Source organism: Antechinus flavipes, chromosome 1 (genome assembly GCF_016432865.1).
Source record: "Antechinus flavipes isolate AdamAnt ecotype Samford, QLD, Australia chromosome 1, AdamAnt_v2, whole genome shotgun sequence".
Classification (NCBI taxonomy): domain Eukaryota; kingdom Metazoa; phylum Chordata; class Mammalia; order Dasyuromorphia; family Dasyuridae; genus Antechinus; species Antechinus flavipes.
The window spans coordinates 58,217,782-58,240,531 of record NC_067398.1 but is presented as its reverse complement, the minus strand read 5'-3'; the positions used below and the strand labels follow the sequence as shown (position 1 = coordinate 58,240,531).

General features: G+C 43.5%; 1 protein-coding gene across 1 annotated transcript in view; it reads right to left on the bottom strand.

Annotated features, from left to right (window-relative positions):
• Nucleotides 1-3,926: 3,926 nt before the first annotated feature.
• EEFSEC (eukaryotic elongation factor, selenocysteine-tRNA specific) overlaps nucleotides 3,927-22,750 on the bottom strand; it is a 322,469-nt gene continuing 303,645 nt past the window's right edge. The window contains 1 exon segment of the mRNA XM_051983319.1: nucleotides 3,927-4,807. Coding sequence (XP_051839279.1) covers nucleotides 4,614-4,807 — 194 coding nt within the window. The 3' untranslated portion in view covers nucleotides 3,927-4,613.

Below are 22,750 nucleotides of genomic sequence, written 5' to 3'. Positions count from 1 at the left end.
TGTTAATATTGAAAACTGTTATGTAAGTACTATTAATAAATCACATGATTTTTTGGACTAATCTCCATGAGTGTAAGGACTTTATCTTATCTGAATGTAGAATCTCTCCCTATTAACTGGGTGCCTTATACATTTTTTTTTAATAATGAGCAACTCAAAATGCTTTGGAAATTATTTAGCACTATAGCAATATAAGGGATTATTAAGACAACTTTTTTTTTCTAAAAAGACTTGCAGGGAGTCAGGGAGCACTTTTAAAGGATGGCTTAACTGCAAAATGTAAAAGGGGCAATGATTATCATCTCCATTTTCCAGTGGTAGATGGATAAAAGTGAGTGATAGGGATTGAGGAAGAAGACAAGTGAATTTTTCTTCAATTTCCTACAATGCTTTCCCAGAAATTTTAATTGCTGGGACTAGTGCACTACTTCTGGGTCACAGCTCATTGGTTCTTTGGCTGAACAGACGCTTCTCTTATGTAACTAAGGGGGCTCTAAAATCTGGGGAATCATTTTAAAACTAGAGCTCTTTAGTTCCCATTTGAAAGTCAAATAATCTATGAAGTCACATTATGGTGAAAAAAAATCTAATAATTTTACTGGGATTGCAAAATCAATGAGCCCAAATAAGAAGCAGAGCAATCAAAACAATGGTGATGACCCTGCTGTACTTTTCTGGTCAGATCATATCTAGAATAGTGTCTGATTTTGAGTGCCATATTTTAGGGAAGAAATTGTTAAACATGTCAAGAAGTCTAGAGACCATGTTACATGAGGATTAGTGAAAGGAAATGGGATGTTTAGCCTGGAGAAAAGAAAACTTTTCAGAGGGGCAGGACAACTGTCAAGTATTTGAAGATTCAGCAAGTGGAAAACATATTAGATTTGTCCTGCTTACTCTCAGAAGGGAGTGCTGAATCTGAGAGTGACTTGTGGAAGATCTTCCTAAAAATCTGAACTGTCTAAAAAATAAAGTGAGTTATTTCAGGAGGCTTGAAGATTCCAATCATTGGTGTTCTCAAAGCATCATCTGTAAGGGGTGTTATACAGGGAATTCCTATTTATGCATGAGTTGGACAAAATGAATGCTGAGGAAGCTGCCAGTTAACAGTAGATGTTTAATAGATGTTTTTTAATTGACTGATGTTCAAATCCTGAGTTTCTATGTTTCTATAGTGAGCATTCTCCATTGACCACTCACTGTGGAAGGCTTCCTAGGATCTCTAGGTCCTAAGAAGTCTCCCGTTTACCACAAAATGTCCTCAAGGGGAAGGCAGGAGGACCTGAGTTCAAATTTGGTCTCCGACATTTGACTATGTGACCTTGGGCCAGTCACTTAACCTTGCCAAAAAAACCAAACTTACAAAGTAAAAAAACAAATCAAAAAACAAAAACCCCAAACCAAAAGAAAGAAAAATGTTTCAAGTTTCCAAATACATTCTCTCTCTCTCATAGTACAGGCAAAATATCAGATCCAGAGCAAATCACTTAAGCTTTCTAAGCCTTGACATACTTAATTGTAAAATGAGAGGTTAGCTTCTACAGTTTGTCCCTCTGGCTCAAAGACTCAATGATGGCCAGTCTGCCAACCCAATATACTGGCAGGGCATTTTCAGGAGACATTTTATCCAAAAGGCAGTTAGTTAGCCTAGAGAGAACTTGATTTCCAGCTTACCTGCAGCCGGTCCCTCAATCATGGGGGGGAGAGGGGGAGGAGGAAGGGGACGTCCTTTCTTATAACTTCATCTCAGCTCCAACAAATCCTTCACACTGGTTCTTCCCTAACTGTAAACCACCCACAGACCTGCCTCCTCTTGGGCTGAAGTCTAACACAACTGCCCAAAATCCAAGTCTGCATAGAAAATCATCCATTTAAGAGGTAGAAGAGAGCTTGCAGAGGCCTGCTGGTCCACCTCCCTTATTTATTTATTTATTTTTTTAAAAAGGGAACAGAGACCTCAGAGAGATGCCTATGGGTAGTAAATGTGGCCAACAAAAGAGCCAATATTTGAATCCAGGTCCCCTGGCTCCAAATTCAAAGCTTTTTGAATTATCCCACTTTGGAGTTACTTCTCTCTCCCTCCCCCCAACTTTTCAGGCTAAAAAGTGTCCTGTGTCCCTAACCAAGGCTGTACCTGGAATTACTCAGTTTGGGTCAGCCAGCACTATTTATTTTTAGAACCCATGTCCCCTTTCCCACCCATTCCCATGGTGCACTGTAAGGTCTCTGTTTCCTGCAGCAGGGACCAGGACTTAGACAGGGTTCAGCACTTAGCCCCTTCCCCGGTTCCATCCGTTGGCTCCATAGCTTAATGACATGGAGCCAGTTGATCACAACATGACCCTGTTAATATTTTTCTAATGCCATTTTCACAAATTAAAGCATAATGCACCGATTACCGGGATGAAAGCAAAGACTCTGCGTCTGTCTGGAGACCGAATAAAGGAACGTTTGAACATCTGTTCATCCTACAAATGTCTTTAAAAGCTTTGATTTCCCCATAATCATTTGGTTCCACCATTTCACCCTTTTCTGAATGTGTATCAAACAGCCCCAGGACAGCAGCACACGATCCACAGTAAAGGCTTGTTGCAATCCAAGGTCTCCAGCAGGCAGCAGTTCCCACTCTGGGAACAGAGACAGAGATGGAAGGAATGACTCTGTGGAACGAAGAGCTTTCTTGGAAAATGAATGCTTGAGTTGGGGGGAATGTTTTCTATGTACTCCCCCAATGAAACCAGAAAAACCAGGAAGCCCCTCAGAGGCAAGCCCAACGGGATCACCATATTCACAGCCGGAAGCAGGGGGGGGGGTGGAGGGAGGAAAAAGGTTCTTTGGGACAAAGGAGGTCAAAGAAGGAGTGGCAAAGTCTGAAAAGGACGGCAGATTGCAAGAGCCATGTCCTGCATACAGGAGGCACTTAGCACCTGGCTGCTGAATTCAATAAGATGTTCCCACTTTAATTAAATGCAGCCTTTTCCAAGATCCTAAAATATTTTTATCTACACAACAGAGGGAGTCACAAAACAGACACCCTTAAGAAAATGTGTAGCTGTGCAAGCTTCTGTATCCAAGGATAGTGTCAAATTAAAAAATCCTTTGATTCTCAAGCTGGATGGAACCTGAAAGATGATTTCCCTTTAATGGAAAGGCCATCTAGCCTGCTCTGCTCCGTCTGAGCTAAGTGCCCATGGGCAGGCCGCTTCTCTTTAGGTCTCAGTTTCTTCATCTTAACAGCGAGTGAGTTATCTAATGATTTCTATGACTTCTTCAAGTTCTAATATTCTTATATATTAAGAAAAGGTTACAAGGTTACTGTGGCGGGGGGAGGTGTCTGGGCCTTCTCCCATCTTGGAGCCAATAATAACATTTAACCCACCATCAGCGCTCACTACATGCTATTTGTTGCCTTCTTTCATTTTCTGGAGAAATTTAGATACAAAAATGAACACTGTCCACGCAGATGTCACTATGACAGATATTTGTTTCTACATATAAAAAGAGATTAAAAAACAAAGCATTCTCTCAGGATCTTTCAGAAGGCTCTGGTCAGCTGGGGCATTCAGCTAGTAGACACACTCTTCCTTGGAAAATGATTCTGTCACACCCTGGGATGAGTGCAAGGGATAGGGAGCTATGGCTGGAATAAGGAAGAGAGAGAGCTTGGGGCTGAGAGGCAGGTCCTGAGAAGAGAAAGGGTGAAGTAGGTAAGACAAGTGAAAGAAAAATAATCCAGTGGGCAGGAAGGCAGAGGTACAGGCCGATCCAGAAGGAGAGACAGAAAGAGAGAAACTCTTCCGACAAGACGCTGGGAACCACTCTGAGATCACAGGGCTGTATGATTGGAACCGACCTGCCTTTTCATTTCCCCATCTGATCCCAATTAAACACCCCTACCAACAAGAAGCAGCAGCAACAACCATGAGTGCCTGGACACTGGAGATTTATTCACAACCAGAAATGAGAGGAGTCAGAGCTAGAAAGGACCTCAGAGATGGCTCCTCAGCCCACCCTGCTCCTTTTGTTTACGGGCTGAGGAATGACCAGGGAGCAGGCAGGTTTTGGAGGCGGTTTCCCCGGCTAGGTGACAGACACTTCCCCACCCGGGGACTCCCTGGGTCCCTAATGAAAGATGTTTACAGAATCTGATTTACTTGGGACTCTTTCTTCCTGGTGCCCTTCCTTTCTCCTCTTCCTTTCTGTTCTGGTTGGCTGTTCCCCGGGCTCCAAAAATGGTATTCTGGGAAAGTTTACATGGGAAGGTATAAAATGGTTACAAATGGATTTCTGTTCGCACTAGAAAAGACAAATATCCCTTTCTCCCCCTCCCCCTCGTGAACCTCAGCCTCAGTCAGAAGGTCAGCCGACAAACTAGCTGGAAGCCTGATGGTAGAGAACTCTCTAGACCCATGGACATCCAGGCAGCTCGGCCCAGTGCGGGGTGGGAGGGGTGTATCTGGAGGAGGAAGCAATTCAGAACTGTTGAGAATCACAGTTGAGTGGGAGGGGGCCCTAAAAGTGGCCTAGTTAGGACATCCAAGCGAGAGCTCCAATGCCCTGTAACCTGAGATTCTTTAGTTTGGAGGGTCCAGTCCAGCGGGGCAGGTTGGACTTCAAGGAGACTGAACCATTCTCTTCTGCACATCAAACACGTATCTCTTGAAGTAGAGGCTGATGGCGATGTGCTGGGCAGGGTCTGCTTTGCCAGCCCTTTCGTCCTCCTTGGAGGCTTCTCCTTTTCCCGCCTTAGCCCTCTTCTTGGTGGCAGCAGTGGCGAGAAGCTTCTTGGTGTCCGGGTGAAGTCCAGCTATAAAGCAAAACAGAGACAACGTTATCCAAATCACAGAGACCCCTCTGAAGAACAGCTGACTTGGTGACCTCCAGACTTCTCCAATGATGCTGCTGCCCACCATTGCCCGAAACCCTGCCCTTATACCCCAAGTGTGAGAGGTTGCCCTGGAGCTGGGTCTCCTTTTCTGAGGCCGACGCAGCTTCACTAACTGTTCCCACAGTTTACAGTGTTTTCTTTATAACCAAGTATACCCTCAGTATGAGCATCTTCGTTTTGTGTGATGAGGAAGCAGGCTCCAGGTAAAGTCCCTGTACTGCAGCTAAGAACTGCTGAGGGACGCCCTTCCCAGCCCCAGCCCCAGCCCCAGCCCGGGACCTCCAGGCTCTGCCCGGGCCAGGGTCAGCGAGAAGCCCCCATTAGTTCCACAGGGGGCCTTTGGCCCGCTCATCCCTCATCATTTCACTTGTCACCAAGGAGATGAGGCGGAGCGAGAAGGGGCAGGAGGAAGCCCTGTGCCTGAGAAGGCTTTTGGCTTCTGAACACGGAGATCTCCCCTCGTCTCCGACGATTTTCAAATGTTAGTTTCATGAGACTGATAGGAACGTGCCAAACCGGAGCACTATCCAGCAGAGATCAAAGGTGGCAGCCAGTGGAGCCTCGTGGAGGCGGCAGGCAGGGGAGGGCCTGCTCCAGGAGGTGCTTTGAAATGGACCCTTTTCCTCCCCAAAGCAGAGACCAGAGAAACCCCGCTGGAGGCCGGTTCAGTGCCGTCTCTTCGCTGAAATGTCGCTCTCCGGCATGGGGCCAATTTCAGTTCTGGCGTTTTTAACCTGTGGTGTCACATAACCTTATCGCAAACACTTAATCGGTTTCTCTCCCCCCCGGACTGGAATTTGGATCAGCCTTCTCATACATTGGGGTGAACAAAAAGGCTGAGATGCTTGCAAGGGAATAGAGACAGGAGGGCTCTCCCACAGGTGAGCTGCAGCAAAGGGGCACCTAGGGCCGTTTTCAACAAGTCCCTTTTCTTGGTTAGTTCACTGGCTCTGCTCTGATTGGCGGCTGTGGGCTGGTACAGAAAGCCAGTATGGGAACTGGTTTCAAAATGAACCGCCCCTAGTTTCCTTCCTTTCCCAACTTTATTTGCCTCTACAACAGTGGGACAGGCTGGAGCACTCTCCCTTCCTATAACTCCTTGAAAGCTCCCAGAGATTCTCTGGCCCCCAAGAGGGCCGTGGCTGGTGGAGAAGGGCCTGCTCTCTCTCTGATGCCTGGAAGCCAGTCCAAGTGCTCTTTCTTGGCTTCCTATTGGTGGATTTTTAGCTTCTTCACACAGGGAAAATGTCAAACTCATCCATCACTACATCTGGGCAGGGCCTTGGAGATCTAGAGCATGGCGAGTCCAACCAGCACCTAGGCTTTCTGATTTTAAATGCACTGCTGCCTTTGAATTCAAATCTAAGGACATCTGCCCACAGTGAAAGATAGTATGACATTAAAAAGAAGTGTTTGGAGTGGGGAAGCTTGAGCAGCCGTACATTTTTCAAACGTGCGTGCACACTGTGGTCATTAACTTTCTAGTAAAATGATAAAATTAATCAATGAGAGAATTTACATGACAGCACTTTGAAACCTTAAAAGTGGATGCAAGTGAAAGGCCCTTTTCTTCTATTTGAAACAAAAGAGTTCTGGGCAGGAATCAGCCTTGTGACCTTCAACAATCAATTTCTCTCTTTGGGCCTCAGGATCCTCAGCTGTAAATGGGAGTGGAGAGCTTGTGCAAGATGATCTACAAGTTGCTTTTAGCTCTTGACATTTAAAAAGGAAATATCTGAAGAATCATAGGTCATCTTCCTGGAGAGACATTGTTTTTCTCCGATCCAAGCCGCAGTTATAACACAACAGACATCCATCACTTTGAAACTTTCTGTTTGTGTTGTTGGATTTTTATCGATAGAAGCAACTTAATAAAAATGGTCAGTTTCACTTCCCAGTTCTTCCTGTTTGGGTACCTGATTTCATATACTCTTGTCTAAAAACATTTAAAATAATAAAGGCTATGGAAATGTCACGTTGGGTAAAAACCACTTTCAGAATACAACCTTTAATGGTGATTCTTGCAGCAAACTGGACTCTACAAGACTAAGTCATAAATACTTAAAAAAAAATTACAAGAAGAAACTTCCCTTCTTGCCCAGGCAGCAACCCCCCCAAAGCCAAGGCCAAACTGTGTCTAATCTGGAGACTCCACACCCATTCCGTTCAGACAGGGTATTGTGCAAGGGTAGTTAACAGGAGAGATGGAAAAATGTGGTAGATCCTACAAGCGAAACCCTAGGCTGCTGGCCAACCCCAGTTCAGGTATTATTAAACTCACAGGTATCTAAATTACTTAATCAGATCCCCCCAGCCCTCATTCTGCAAACAGATTAGGTGGCTGGCATCAGACCCTGACAAATGGCATTTGCTGTTTTTTTCTCTCTGGTGCCAGGAGGTCTATGGGCTGAAGAGGCTCGGGAATAGAGAGCGGCTCAAAGGGGCAGGCCGAGAGAGACAGGCGGGGGCACAATCTCCACTTCATCTACCTCCGTGGATTTCTCGCATTACACACAATGCATACTTTACATTTTATAAAACCAAGGAAATGAAGGGAAATATATCTGTCACCAAAGAAGACATCAGCCCTTTAATAGCTGAAATGACGGATATTTTTAGATGGAAGTCTAGTTTAACTTACTAACTTACATTAAGGGTCTAATCTCTCCTGAACAATGACTATGTTAGCTTGGATACACAGTGAGAAATCGGCTCCATTAATTAAGTGCTGTCTGTACTACTTGGATTTGTAGCAAATATTAATAGATTTTTTTCTCTCCATTGGACAATTACCTTTTTTTCCCCCCCAAGCTGCAAATGGATTAAGCTGAACAAGTTCAGGAGGACTTCTGTATCAGAGCCGTAAGGGCTCTAGTGTCTGTGTGGCAGGGAAGGACCTACATATTAATATTATTAACGGATGATCTGACATGGCAGGGCTGATCACCAGGGACTTCTCCGGCTCCATCTCATCTGTCACCTGCTCTCACCAACAAACAACGTCCTATGAGTCTTCCAGCCAAACACTGCTCCCAAGCTGACTCCGGGTCCTAGCAGGGGAGGCAAACAATCGGCAGCTTTTAATCTATCCCTTTCCTTGACTTTCTGGTGGCTATTCTTTCGCAGCTTTTCATACTGTTGGGAAGGAGCTGCTGCCTGGCTACTGGAGCCGAGAAAGGATTAGAGACGGCTGGTGTATTTCTAGCCTAGGAAGCACAGATTTTGCAGCATCCAATCAAAAGGCAGGGAGTGAGGATGTGGACTTTCAGAAGCAGCTCTGGATACTCCGTAGGCATAATGTGGACAGGGGAAAAGACTTGTTTCTCCGGCTGGGTGCTGCTTTTCCATTTTCCTGCTCCAGAACCAACGCATCCTGTTCTTGTTCTCTGGTTTCCTTGGCCTGGACGGGAAGCCCGGCTCTCTCTGACTAGGGCCTCTGTGAGGACAAGCCAGGGCTCCCTTTCCTTTCTGCCGCTTGGATCCCTCTTTCCTAGCCCAGAAGGCCAGGACTGACTTAGCAGCTTTGTCACAAAGAGAGCATTTCCACGGATGCCTCAGGTCACCAGCACAATGATCATGAAGCTTTCTATCCAGAAGGACCACAGAGGTCACAAGACACTTTCCAATCCTGTCCGTCCTCACACCGGCCCTGTGAGGCAGGTACTTTGTTGTTACTGTTGAGTTAGTTGTTCAGTCAAGTCCAACTCTTTGTGAGTCCACGGACTGTACGCACCGTGCCAACACTGGCCATGGTGTTTTCTTGGCAAAGAGGCTGGACTGGCTGGTTTCCTTCTCCAGTCAATTAAGGCAAAGAGTCAAATGACTTGCTCAGGGTCACATAGCTAGTGAGTGTCTAAGGCTAGATTTGAACTCAGGTCCTCCTAGATCCAGACCCAGTACTCTGCACTATGGTGCCATTAGGCTTTCCAGACCAGGTCCCATTATCCCCATTTTACAGGTGAAAAAACAAAAGCTCTCAAAAGTTCTGTGACTTGCTTAAGCCTGGCTAGCAGTGTGGCAGGATGAGATCTCTGACCTCTGAGCTTCTAACTTGCACACAGTGACAGAAAAGGCAGCAATCAGCACATCAACAATCTCCAACATTACAGCCAACACCAAATTCTCCCTGGGCCAGAATCTGCTTGTTCTCTCCCTGTCACCCCCTGCCCACCCCCCAACACCTCTATTGCTAGGAGCAGGAGTGGATTACCAATGGGATGAAATGAACCTGGGCTACTTTTCTCTGTTACATTTCTCATCCTGCTTGTCAGTAGTGAGGTGCTTTCCACCTCAAGGAAGTGGATGTCCACGTGCCTGACTAGTGAGCAGGGATTCTTCCTGAGGACTAGCACCAAGGCCCTTAGCATCTGTCCATGCAGTTGTGCAAAATATGCCCACCTAGGCCAGAGCCTCAGCTCTGAGACTTCTGGACATTTTGGAAGAGGAGAAGGATTAATTTTTTTTTTTTTTTTGGCTTAGAAACTTGATAGTTAGTTTCCTATCTATGCTGAAGTCCAGATGAAGAAGTCATTGTATCGACAGGCACAATCCTCAGCCCAAAAGACTCAGGTTTGGCCCTGCAGGAGGGCTGAAAAAATTGGATTTTAAAGTCAGTCTGGATAAATTCTAAAAAACCTTGCCTTCTCTTTCTATTACTGAATAAGCATGTGCTTGATTCTTTCCATTTCCAGAGACCTTTACAGATAATAACTCAGTCCCGAAGACTGGTTCCCATAATTTTCAACAAAATGAGTCTTAATTCTACCCATATTTCCTCCCGCTGTTCATAGATTCATAAAATGTTAAATCTGGAAGAACCTTTAGAGGTCATCTAGACCAATCCCCTCATTTCACAGAGGAGCTCTTTCCTCCTGCTCTTTGTGGCCCCACCCATAGCACTCAACTGAGATCACAGCTCTAACCACATACCAAAGGTCCTCCTGAGCCTAAAGAATGGAAAAGTCCATTAAATGGATTTTTATGTTTTGTCTGATTTCTTTTAGGCACTGCATACATATCTTAAATTTAAATTAGGTGAACTAACTTTAAAAAAGATAAAATACTAAAAATGTGAGACAATGTCATCACCATCACTGTTCCCATGTAACATGTAACACTGTTCCCAACTTTTTCTATCTACCTCTCATCAAACCCAGTTCAAATGGTACCTTTCTATGAAGCTTTCCCTCATCGAGTTTCCTTCCTTTGAATGATTCAAAGTACTGCATAGTGCAGCTCTATCATATTCCATTTTGTATTAGAATGATTTGTGTACACATTTTAATCACCTTAAATTCCTTGAAATTGTGGACCCGGTGTTACTTACCTGTGTGTGCACATAGTAGATGCAATGCGTGTGTGTATGGACGTGTATATGTGTGTTAATTGGAGGAATGAATGAGTATCAGAATGTTAAAGCTCACAGGCAGCTTGAAAGCTGTTTACTAAAATATCTTCATGTCCGTGGTGAGGAGGGTTAGGGGGCAGAGATGGTGATTTATTCAAGGTTGTCCCATCAGCCAGTGGTAGTCAGTACCAGAATTGAGGGCTCCCAGCTTCTAGGCCACATACTCTTTAATCAGAGCTTTCCATATGGTGACACGAAAAATAAAGAATAGCAATTTGCTCATCGTCTAGGTCTAGGTATACATATTTATGATGATAAAGTCTCTGTTGTAACTATAGCAAAATGCTATTGGCAAAAAAGGAATACACTTAAAAAAAATTCAGAAAACACTGAATTAATTTCTTGGTGCTCAGGCAGCACCAGGAGAGAGAGAAGCATCACTACAAGTACAATCCTGCAAACAGCATATGCTCAATCAACCCAGAATTCCAGACCACCACTGGCTTGTGGAAACTATAATCCCAGAAGAATGTCTTCAGTTAAGGCTACTGTAGACACATAAGCTATGCTGGGAACCACGGGCAAACAGCTGGAGTGGAAAACTGGAGTGGGAGGGGGTGGGGGGGTAACAAGTAGAGAAAGTCTTTTTTTTCCCAATGCTCTCAAGCACACAGCAATCATGTATCCATCCGGAATGGTTTCTATTAATTTTTAGAACACAGTAGCCCATCAGAAAGTTCCTAAGAGTGTCAAGAATGTTATTGGGCTGTTCTCACTAGCCAACAATAATTGTGATCTTCCCAGATTCCTACCTTCATGATGAAACCACCTGCCACACTCTACCTTCCATAAACCACCGATCCTATCTTTCTAGCCTTTCTCTAAATCCCTAGGCATTCAAAAGGCTTTTCCTTCTTGCTAGCTTCTCTGACTGATGATAGAGCATTCAAAGTCTGGCTTCTTTTTGTAGCATCTACAGACCACCTGGGCTTGGTCTAGGAATCCATCTTTTCTAAGGAGGCAACTGAGAGGGGGGAGAAAGGAAAAGATGCTTCAGAGTGCTCTACAACTGTGAGAACCAGAGCTAGGATTAAAGGCTAGCAGGGACCTTAAGAGATCAGACAGCTCAACTTTTTTATTTTAAAGGTGAAATAAACTGAATCTCAGAGAGTAATCTGACCAAGAAAAAAAAATAGTAAATAGTCTAACTAGATCCAGATTTGGGGAGGGAGTCTTCCCACTCCAGCATGCTGCCTCTTTTACCTCTAAAATAAAGTTCTCTCTAGTTCTAAATCTATGATCTGGTCGTTCTGCTTTCAAGTATGGAGAAACTCTTGGCTAACTTCCCAGCAATGCAAAGATGATAGAGAAATTCTTGGTTGGTGGTCAACTAATGTGAGATGACAGAGAAGGGACAGAAATGCTGTATCAGAGCCGATGGGCTCGAGAGTCACAAACATTCTAAAAAGCTGTCTTCTATGAAAGCCCCTCGGGGTAGATGCCGCCATCTTCTGGTTCCTGAACAAACACTAGCAAACCAGAGGGAAGGGGGCTGAGGCTGGAGCGGGGAAGGGGAGGGCGAGAGGAAGAGACAGAGGCAGCTTTAAATCTGGGGTGCTGACCCTGAGTGAAACACAGCCTATGGCAGTTACTTGGGAAAATGCTTCCATCGAGAGAGCCGTGGCCTTCGGAAACCAAGTGCCAATTGTGCACCAGGACACAATGGCTCTTGCTGCACTCTTGCTGGCGACCCTTGAAGGCCCGTTTTGTCTCTTGGCTTTTGCTGCAAGTAATCAGGAAGGAATGCTGGAAAACAAAACAATTTCCCAAGTGCTGCTTGTGGGTGCCATAATTAATACACTCATCAAACAGTTCTGCAAATTGCTTCCAATTGCTGGCGTCACTTTCATGTCCCAGGCCAGACTGTTATAAAGAAGGGTTCTCTTGTCCCCACTCCATTTACAGTGGGAAGTTCCAGCTCTGGCCACAGTGGGAACCAAGTCCTTCCCAAAGAGTTCAGAGTAATTTGTACTGTAATCGGTCCCTGAGGTACACTGGCCAATGGAAAATGCTACATAATTTTCTGTCTTTTAATTAATGGTCGTTAATAGATTTAGAACAACAAGAGCAGAAACCAAGCCAGACAAAAGGAGGCGGCTTTGAGAAGGAAGGTCAGAAGTTTTCCTTCCTGGGCTAAATTTTCCAAGAAGCCAGGGGAATATCAAAGCTGCAGCTGGCACTTTCCTTTCTCTCATTCTGGGCAGATAGCATCTGAGAGTCTTGAGTAAGAGTTCTTTATCCTGATCGATGACTAGAGAAGTCTCCATGTACTGATGTTAAGCGTTTGGGAAGCAAAGACTCCATCTTCAGGAACTTCAACTTTAATGCAAACCAGTGGAAAAAGAAATCTCAGCTAGGCAAACTCTAGGCAGTCATCACTATTAAGACACTGCTATTGCTAAATCACAAGGATCTGGAGGTGTGGTAGAGAGGGAAAAGCAATGGAGCTGACATCAAAAGGCTTCAATTTGAATCCTCACTCTTTGAATAACTGTGACCAAAGGCAACTCACTCTATGGATCTCAAGTTTCCTTTCCTGTGAGATGAAGAAGTTGGAAGAGACGGCCTCTTCAGTCCTTGTCAGGACTGACATTGTGAGATTCTAAGTCTGGCTATAGAAGGAACTCCTCAGCTGCCGTGGATCTCCCCATTCACACAAGTGCACCCAACCAGCTGGTTCCAAGAAGGAGCCCAGGTGTTCCCCAGCCTCCTGTCCCAATGAGCAACCACAACTAGTTCTTTCAGCTCGAATGGTGCAAGGGGGCCATACTGGGAGGGTCTCCCCAGTGAAACAGACGAATTTTGACATTACTATGATGGGCAGCAGGGGTTTTGCTGTTGTTAGTTGTCCTTTGTTCTAGGAGGCGACGTCATGGGGTGACAGGTGAGATGGATTTCAGGGAGGGAGTCACCAGCCTCACTCCTTGGCAGGATGCGGACGGGATGCCTGGAGACGGCCCTCATAGTTGGAGGGAAAGATCACATACAGTTCTGAACAGGGCAGGGCTGGTCTTGGGAATGGAGAGGAAAGAAGGGATATCAAAGGCACTGGGAATGGTAGTATGGATGTCAATGGGAAGCTGGGGGGGAGGGGGAGGAAGGGACTAGTAACATGGCTCTCCACCACCCTCGCACACAAGTGGGGACCGAGGTCTGCTTGAGGCCAGTTCTGTTAACTAAGAGGCTTGTTCTTTCCTTGGTCCCTAGGGATGGCTGCCCAGGAAGGAGGCCGGCCTCAGGGACCTGCCCAGAGAAAGCCTGGCTCACAGAGCACAAGGAATGCAAGGGGGATCGCAGTTACCCATTAGGTGGAGAAGGATGGGCCCGGTCAAAGATTGGCATCTGCACCAAAGCTCGTTCCCTAGGAGAGCACTTATTTTCTTTTTCAGGTTCCTTGGTTTGTGTCTGACTAGGGGTAGGAGCTTTCAAGCCCTCTCCGCTGGAGGAGTGAGATGCTCGGGGGTCTTTGAGGAGAGTCCCAAGGAAAGAGTCAGTTGTGGAACGAGGCCTTTTGCTGTATGTACCAAGTCGGAGAGGGGGGAGTTTGCCCTTGGCAGCCTGGCTTAATGTCAGCAGGAGCAGCTAACATTGCTGGGAAAGAGATGAAGAAGCCAAACCAAAATTCTTAAACAGCTTTTTATGCTGAATTCTCATAAATATGTGTAATATCAAGAAGGGGCAGGGGGAAGTACAGGTTAGTAGTACGTCTGAGCCAGAATTCAAATTAACTTACTCAGCTGCTTCAAATCAGAGTCCAGATCTAGGGCTTAAGTTTGTGGGTCCTTCCTCCATGGGGGCTCAACTGGCTGAGCCCCTCACTGAAGGTGGGGGATGAATCACCTTCTCTGAGGTCTCCTTGTTAAAGCTACCACCAATAACAGGGACTTTACAATAAAGAATAAAACTATTAGTTTATTTTTAAAATTTTACATATCTAGCATAGAGCTTTCAATGCAATTAGGAGGAGGACCAGATTTTCCTCTCCTCCTATATATATTGTGTGTAAACAAATAGGCAATTTGCTTTAAAAAGATAAGGTGATTAAATTTTTATCAGCCTTGTACTCTGTTGTCACCACAACAAAGGGAATTAGGAAGAGGAGGAAGACAAAAAAAGCTTTTTATTTGAATTGTGCTCTCACCAAAGGTTCTCCACAGCACACTCGATGTTCTCCAAACCGGCCCTTTGATTGCTTTTTATTCAACTTGTTTGCATTTGGAGCAATCGCAAGGAAAGAGAACAGGCCACATTTTGATGTCATAATGTTCCTTAATACCTCCTTTAATTTATATTAAGCTTCTTAACTGGGATGATGAATTCTTCAAAAACAAAAAAGGACCTTGTACAGAAATCTTTCTCACACCATGTAAATTGAAATTATAATGTATTCATGGTTTTGGAAGAAGGGGGGTAGGTGGGCAAATAGGAAAACACATACACAAATATATTATTTGGAAGGTTCTTCATTAATAAAGAGAAAAGGCCCACCTTAAAACAGCCTGGATACCAAGGCTAAAGCATTACATGAAGGAAGAGTCATATAATTACAGGGAAAAGGAGGGGAAGGTAGGAGGGAAGGTGGGGTATCAAAAGTGGAGCTGTTTTGTTTTCAATCTTAAATAAAGTTTTCATTTATTTAGACTAAAAAATTCTTGCAGCCTATTTACAGGGTATTTGAAATGTTGCTTTTAAATTACTACCAGGAAAAACAGGCTGTCAGAATATCTACTTAAACATTTTTCCTTGCAAATCCCAAACTTTGTCTTTTCAAGCAATTTACCCACCCATACCCATACCCACTCTCATGAATGGTCTTTTGAAGCTCCTTGAGGACAGGGACTTATGTTTCCTTTGCTTTGTACCTTGACTACTTAGGTACAGTGTTCAACATACAGCAAATACTTGCTGACTGCTCTACTGGACTACTTTGTAATTCTCACTTTCACATTTATCCAGGTGCTCAATAAATATTTGTTGATTTGAACCTGAATTGCTCACAGGCAAGCTAAAACCTGAGTATGAGAGAAAAATGGAGAGAGCTGGCTGTAAACATCCAAGCCAATTGAGAGGAGGAGGCCTCAGAAACTTGAACACAGAGTCTGAATGCAGGATACAGAAATTCGTGTATTGGACAAGTTGTAGCCTAAAAAGGTAGAGTACTTTTTAATTGTTCAATTGTTTCACTTGTGTCCAACTCTTTGTAAGCCCTTCTGGGGTTCTCTTGGCAAAGATATTGGAGTGGTTTGCCATTTCCTTCTCTTGCTCATTTTACAGATAAGGAAACTGAGGCAAACAGGATTACACAGCTATGAAGTGTCTGAGGCTGGATTTGAACTTGGGAAGATGAGTCAGCCTGACTCCAGGCCTGGCACTCTATCCACTGTATCACATAGCAGTCCCTGTGAGTACCTTAGGAAATCTTTATGCACTGTATTAAAGAATAAGGTAATCAGACCACTTTAAAAAATATACATTTCTTATTTTGAATGGTAGATTTAAAATATATGATCTTTGCAACTTATACATATCATTTGGTGAGGCAAAAGGCACTATATAACTATATTCTTTTCATTAATACAAAGAAATCTGAAGTAACATAAAATATGCAGTTTCTTTTAACTGCCAACATAAACTGGATTATAAACTTTGGGATAGGCAGGGTAACAATGAGGGATGAGGAGGAAAGATCTCAGGGACTTTGCAAGGAAAGTCAAGTTTTCTTCAACTCTGTGGTGGAACATGCGTCTTCCCATGGAGCATACCTCTGCACTACATACACGTATGTATTTATGTCTAAAGCAAACATTTAAAAAATGCAAAGTCAATTTGTGTACTTGGCAATACAAAGAAGTGAAAGGACTTCACTGTAGTGATGTTATCTGTGCTGGAAAATCTCTGGATCCTTTTGGTGCTTGGAACTGAAATGTCAAATTGAAATGAAAAGACAAGAGACTCTTCCTCTATATACAACACACAAACCTCAGTTCTGCTTATGCACAATTTAGAGACTTGTCTCAGGCACATACATCCCATTCAACAAGACGTGTCACTAGGGATACAGATGGCTTCTGGTCAAAGGCCTCCATACTGATCATGGAGGACAGTGGCTCCAGAAAGCTGGGTGCTCACAGGTAAGCAAGACCTTTCTTAAATGTCTGTTACCTCCTATTTTTAACCCAACTCATCAAGGCCATGAAGTTATTCTGGTTATTTCAAGAGTTAAATTTGGAATCTAGAGACATAAGATTGAATTCTGGTTCTGATCCATACTAGTTGCATGACAATCAATCAACCTACCTTTAAATGATCATGATGTTCCATTCACTATGCTGGGTGTAGAGATACATAGACAACAAGTGAAATACTCCCTCCTCTTAAGGGGTTTACATTTAGGAAGGAACTTGATACAAGCAGTTTTCATATCAGGAATGTAAATAAGCACAAAGAAAATAAATACAAGTGATTAATTATAAAGTAGTAGTAGGAATCAGGAAAGGCGTCAATCATGTTGAAGGCACGGAGGGATTCTATGAGGTGAAGATGATGAAAGAGCATATTCCAGGTGGGAATGTCCAGTGTAAGGGTACACAGGTGGGAAAGGGGAACAGCTTCTTCCTGCTGAGCAGGGGAAGCATCATGGTCAGGTAGTTTGGCAGCTCTGTGGAGATAGGCTGATGTGAGGGAGAGACTTGAGGCAGAACCTTCTAGGAGAGAAGTAATAAAGGTTTGAAGTAAGGATGTAGCTGCACGAGCTGAGAGAAAGGGTCACAAGGAAGAGATGGTGAGATTTGGTATTAATTCCATGAGATGATACATGAGGGATTAAGGAGTCAAGAATAAGCATTATATAAATACAAGCTGTTATCTGGACTATCTGTCTATCTACTAACTACACACATACAGATGTACGGATACAATATGACGTAGATGACAGATTGCCATTAAATATGTGTACAATATGTGTCTACAAGTCTACATGGCAGAAAATATAAAGAAGATGCACAGTGAGCACATGAGACTGCTAAATATTACTGGAGAAGAGAAATACAGGAACAGAAAGGGATCTATCATGGAGTGAGAAATAATCGGTCCCATGAGATGCCACAAGTACTCTGCTGATCCTCAGGCATCGACAAGAGATCTAACAGGAGGCCCCAGCACGGCCCACCACGGGAGGATTTGTGAGACGGTGTAGACAAGCTTCAAGACAAGAAGGGCTGTAATCTGCACAGCCAGAGGGAGTGACGAGGGATGACACTGTGAGTCCTTTAAATGATTACACACGTGAATCATTATGATCATCGCCTAGCGTACCCAAGCTTTCATTTTCAGATCGGACAGGGGACACAATGAGGGAAAGGAAGCACCCTTCACCTCTTTATTTCCTGGAAACACTCTCTTATTGCTATTCACCTTCTCTGCCCATGCTGCGTTGGTGCTGGGATACAAGACCGATCATATTCAACCTCTTACAGTCAAGTGAGAAAAAGCACATGGGATGCAGAGATGATGAAGTTACTTAGAGTAAGTTAGTTGCTACCATGGCTGATGAAAAGAAGCACACAATTCAGTCAGTGTCTGACACAAGAAGGCTCTTTTGTAATTTAATTAAGAAGAACACAATACTGACCATAATCCAGGCACCTGGGACTCGCTGACACCATTTTTCAAAATATGTTACCAGGCAGAAAGCGGTGTCAGCAGGCCACAAGTCTCTCCCTAGCCCTCCCTACATTTCCCAGGACTTTGGTGATGCTGATTCTGATTGCTTGTGAGCAATGCCAGTATTGGGGATTGCATTTCCCTTCCAAATCACTTCTTTACAGCCTAGAGGCATATTTATTTTTGGCTGCACTAATGACCAGCAACTTTTCTAGGTCTTACCCTGTCCCAGACACTACTCACTATTCACTTGTGTCCCAGTCCAGGACACCAATAATCTTGTTGTAGAAGGACACCAAGGTATCAGACACAAGGCTTAGATAAGATGAGCAGAGAGACAATAGCAGTGAGTGTTCATACAATGAATTTAAGTTAATTCAATTCATTTAAAAAATTAATCTACTCTGCTCCTGATTAAAGTTTTTTGAAAGCTAGTTTGTTGACTACTGGGGGGGGGCAGGGAATTCACTTTTCAACTAAAACTAGAAAAGGTCGATGATAATTCCAATGGTTCATAATTTTTTATGCATTTCAGTCAGTTACAAAAACCACCCTCCTCTCAATCATTAACTGATCTCAGACTGCTTCTTCATTCTCATCAGTGATCCTTTGTGATAAATCTTTTTCCTACCACACAATGAAGGAGGCTGCTTTGGTCTAGTGTTTATATCCTGAGAAAGTGGCCCATGAAGCAAGTCAGCAATAGCTGTAGGATTTGGAGCTTGTCACTGTTGGAGAAACTGGTCTACTTTGGATTTTTTCTTCCTAAAGGATACATTCTGACTATTGGGCAAAGGCTTATTAGTTCAACAAACATTTATTCATGTCTGCTACATGGAAACTTAGTAGTAGGGGAAGCAAATGAAAATGGATGGAAACCCCTGTCCTTAAAGAGCCTATAGTCAGACCCTGAACTTGCCAGAAGCCTTCCACAATTATTTTAGAAACAAGTCACAGACCAAGTGATGCAGGACGACTCTGGTTAGTACTTAGGATCAGGATGATATCAGCTCAAATTGTACTATTCCTGGGCTTTTTAAAAAAGCCTTTCAAGGTTCCCCACTGCCAACTGAGTTCAATTCAGCAAACATTTATGAAACCCCTATCAGGTGCATGGCAATGTGTTGGAGATGCAAAGATGATTCCCAAAGGGTTATTGTGAAGAAAGTGCTTTGTAAATTCTAAAGGACTATAGTAGAATTTGTAATCAATCAGATTCAATCTCCTTGGTTCCAACCTATGAACCTTTAAATCATGGCACCAACTTAACCTTTTTGACCTTATTTCACACTCCATGTATCCTTTCTGCTACATATAAAGAGAACCACTTGTTCCCTAAAACATACTCCACGTTTTCCTGCCTCTATGACTTTGCTTAAGTTGTCTACTACGTCTGGGATGCCCTTCCCCATATTTTTCGATCTTTACTGAAATTTTAGGTAGGCTTCCAGACCCATCTTGGATGCTCTGTCTTCTCTATAGTCTGCCCCTATCCATAACCTAGCTGGCTTAACCAAATGCCCTTTCTCTGAATGTTTCTATTCATAGAGCTGTAGTGAAGGTGCCTGAGCCTATGTCCTGGCTCTGCCATCTGTATGATCTTGAGCAAGTTACTTGATTCAGTTTTTTCACTTATAAAATGTGTGAGGGTAGTACAGATGGTCTAAAGATCCTTCCAGCTTTCACATTTTATGATTCTATGTCTATATAATATAATCTATTATATGATAAAATCTATTAGATTTTAAGTTCTGTGAGAGTAGGAATGTGATCTCATTTACTTTGGTAAGTAAAGTGTTTTACATATAGCAGATACTTATGAAATATTAAATGAATAAGAAGTCTTCTTTAAAAATATCTTCTTAAAAATGCCATTTTACACACACACACACACACACACACTCACACCAAAGCTTTTTTTAGAAAAAAAAAATTCCTTGTGTGCAGGGACCATATCTTTGGAATGTTTTGTACATCTCTTAGTACTCGGAAGATATTAAATAAACATTAAGCAATTTATAGAGAACAGAGGATAGGTCTTGGGATTTTCCCAGTACCTATTTCTCAATAGCATTAGCAACTGAAAGCAAAAGTAAAAGGGCAGAAGACATGTTACTGGGTTTTATGGTAATGGCGTGGAGATGCAGAGCCTGGATGGCATTAACTCAATCGAGGAAAAGGGTCATCAATTTGAGGAAAGTCAGATCAGAGGAACTTTCTTTAGGATCAAGTACACCTGGACATGCTTACAAGTTGGGAAAAACAACAACAAAAATATAGCTGAGAACAGGAATGAGTGGGATAGGGATACAAAGATAATAGAAGAATTATTACCCCCTAAGACTCTCAGAAAGAGGGGGAAATGGGTGCCAGAAAAGATCTTAGTCAAGGGGATAACTTGACTGGCTAATGAGTGATGGTCTTCTTTGGAAGAATGAAGATTCTTTGGAAAATGAAGTCGGGATCTAGGAGAGGGAAGGGCCTCCCATGAGTTGAAGTTTGAAATTGTGAATGTATTTTCATAAGATTGAAGATTAAAAGCTGGAAGAGATGTCAGAGATTATGGAATCCTACAACCACATTTTAAAGATGGGGAAAATGAGGCAAAAATGGTTAAAGGATTTGGCCAGGGCAAGCTGGAGAAAGCCAATAAGGAGCAAGAGTTCACCTCACAGTGAATAGGCCAGGTCAACTTTTTTTGGATACGGGCTTGGGAAGAGTGTGAGTGATAATATGATGGTGGTGACTGGTGCTGGATATGGGGTGGGATGAGGGCAATACCAAGAGGCAGACGTGGAAGCCAGTATGAGGAAGGTTAAGGGAGGAATGAGCTGATGGCTAGAGGAAGGGAACATGGAATTACGGTAGAATCAAGACAGTTTGTGTCCTGAGACTTCTGGATTGACCAGGAGAGAGAAGGCTCTGTATTTAACCAAACTACAGAAAATCAAAGGGTACCAGATTGTAGTTCTCCTTTGTAGCAGAATTTTGGCTTCTCCAGCATTCAGCGTTATCTGTATTACTCTTTCCTTCATTTGCACTGGCACATGAAAGCTGATGAAAGGCACTAGGAGTTTCCTCTCAAAAGTGCAAATCCAATCTCTGCCCGCTAGCTGATGGAAGGCAGTGGCACAGGAAGGCACTAGAGAAAAGCTAGAGAAAAGAAGATGGGAGGAATGCCCCTCATTCCTCTATAGGAATGCTCTGAGGCCAGAAAGAACCTTGACCGAGGGAGCACAGCCTGGAGAACGGCATTCTTATTGGAAGGAGGGAGAAGGCAATGTTGAGCAGTGGAAAGAGTGGTGGACTTGGAGTCACTTGATCTGAATCTGGGCTCTGTCACTTACTAATTATCTGTGGGACAACTCTCTGACATGTCCCGGACCTCAGCTTCTTTACTTGTAAAACCAGATGACCCAAAGACTCTCCTAACTCTGAGACTATGATCTCTGATCTTGTGACCAGAACACCAGCTCAGAGGACCAGGGAGGCTGGAGACCTTTTCCAAGCTTGCTACAGTCACCTGATTCCTGCACAAGATCTTCCTTTCCAATGAATCTCCTTCATCTCATTTTCAGGAGAAAGTGGAAAAGGAAGAGTTGTTACTATTCTATGAAACTACTTCCCCGGTCCATGGGCTGGGAAGACAGCTATCTGGCTCCTGAGCAACAAGACTGACAGCCTCAGAGATTAAAAAAAAATGCTTTCACTGAAAAAGTTCGTACCCTCCCCCCCAATCCCCTTCACGGCAGTTACAAGCCCATGGCTACCTGAGAACTGCGGACAATGGCGGCTTGGGCACGTGCAACACCCACCCTCCTCCCACACATCCCATTCTAGGCGGTGCAATCTGCAATTACAGTGGGCAGTCTGCTCTATTCCCACTATTTATCGAGTTGAATTTTAATACTCCAAATATACACTCCCTAAATGTGTATACTCTTTAACAGTAGTTAATCTTCAATTAAAATACCTAGAGCAGAAACTAAGATAACTGGTTTAAAAGGTAAAGCTTATTGACAAAAAAGTATTCTTCGTATTGCTTTTAAAAAAATTCTGCATATTAAAAATGTCATTTTTATGACTTGAAAAAAATCTTCAAGAATAATGAAGGCTAACAAAAGGCTGAAAAGCAGTAATTTAAAAAGCTCCATATGTGGCATCCTGATTACTGTATCAGTCCCATTTCCATAGTGAAGGGAGAAGTCACCTACCTGCTGGCTGTCCTTTCTGGTAACAGGGAAAGGGCAGGCAGGACAGCCAGTGAGGGTGGTGTGGGCTGGCAGCGGATGGAGTGGGCAGGTGCAGGGGGGGAGGTAGGCCTGGACCTGCCCTCTGGGAATCCCAACTCTGGTGGTCCTAGCACATGCACTTAATTTGAAAGCTTTTGAGTTCAAAAGTTTATCCTCTCTCTTTGACCTGCAAAGGTTTTCATACAGGAGTGAGCTAAGGATTATGTATATTCCTCATACCACACAGACAGAGGAGCTGGTCGGCAGCATTCGTCCCCACCCACCCATGCATGTGCACATGTACACACACACACACACACACACACACACACACACACACAGAATTGTTCAAGAGGTAGACTTCATAATCAATTCATCAGAAGTTACTTAGCATTCAATGTAGCCAAATACTAGAACTATGTCACCAGAAATTAAAGGCACAATGAATACCTTCTGTCAAACATCACACAAGAACATCAGCTTATAGAACACCTCAAAAAAGACTTTAAAATCAAATGAGAGAGATTGAGGGAAAATGGTGAAAATAAGAACCATGCAAAA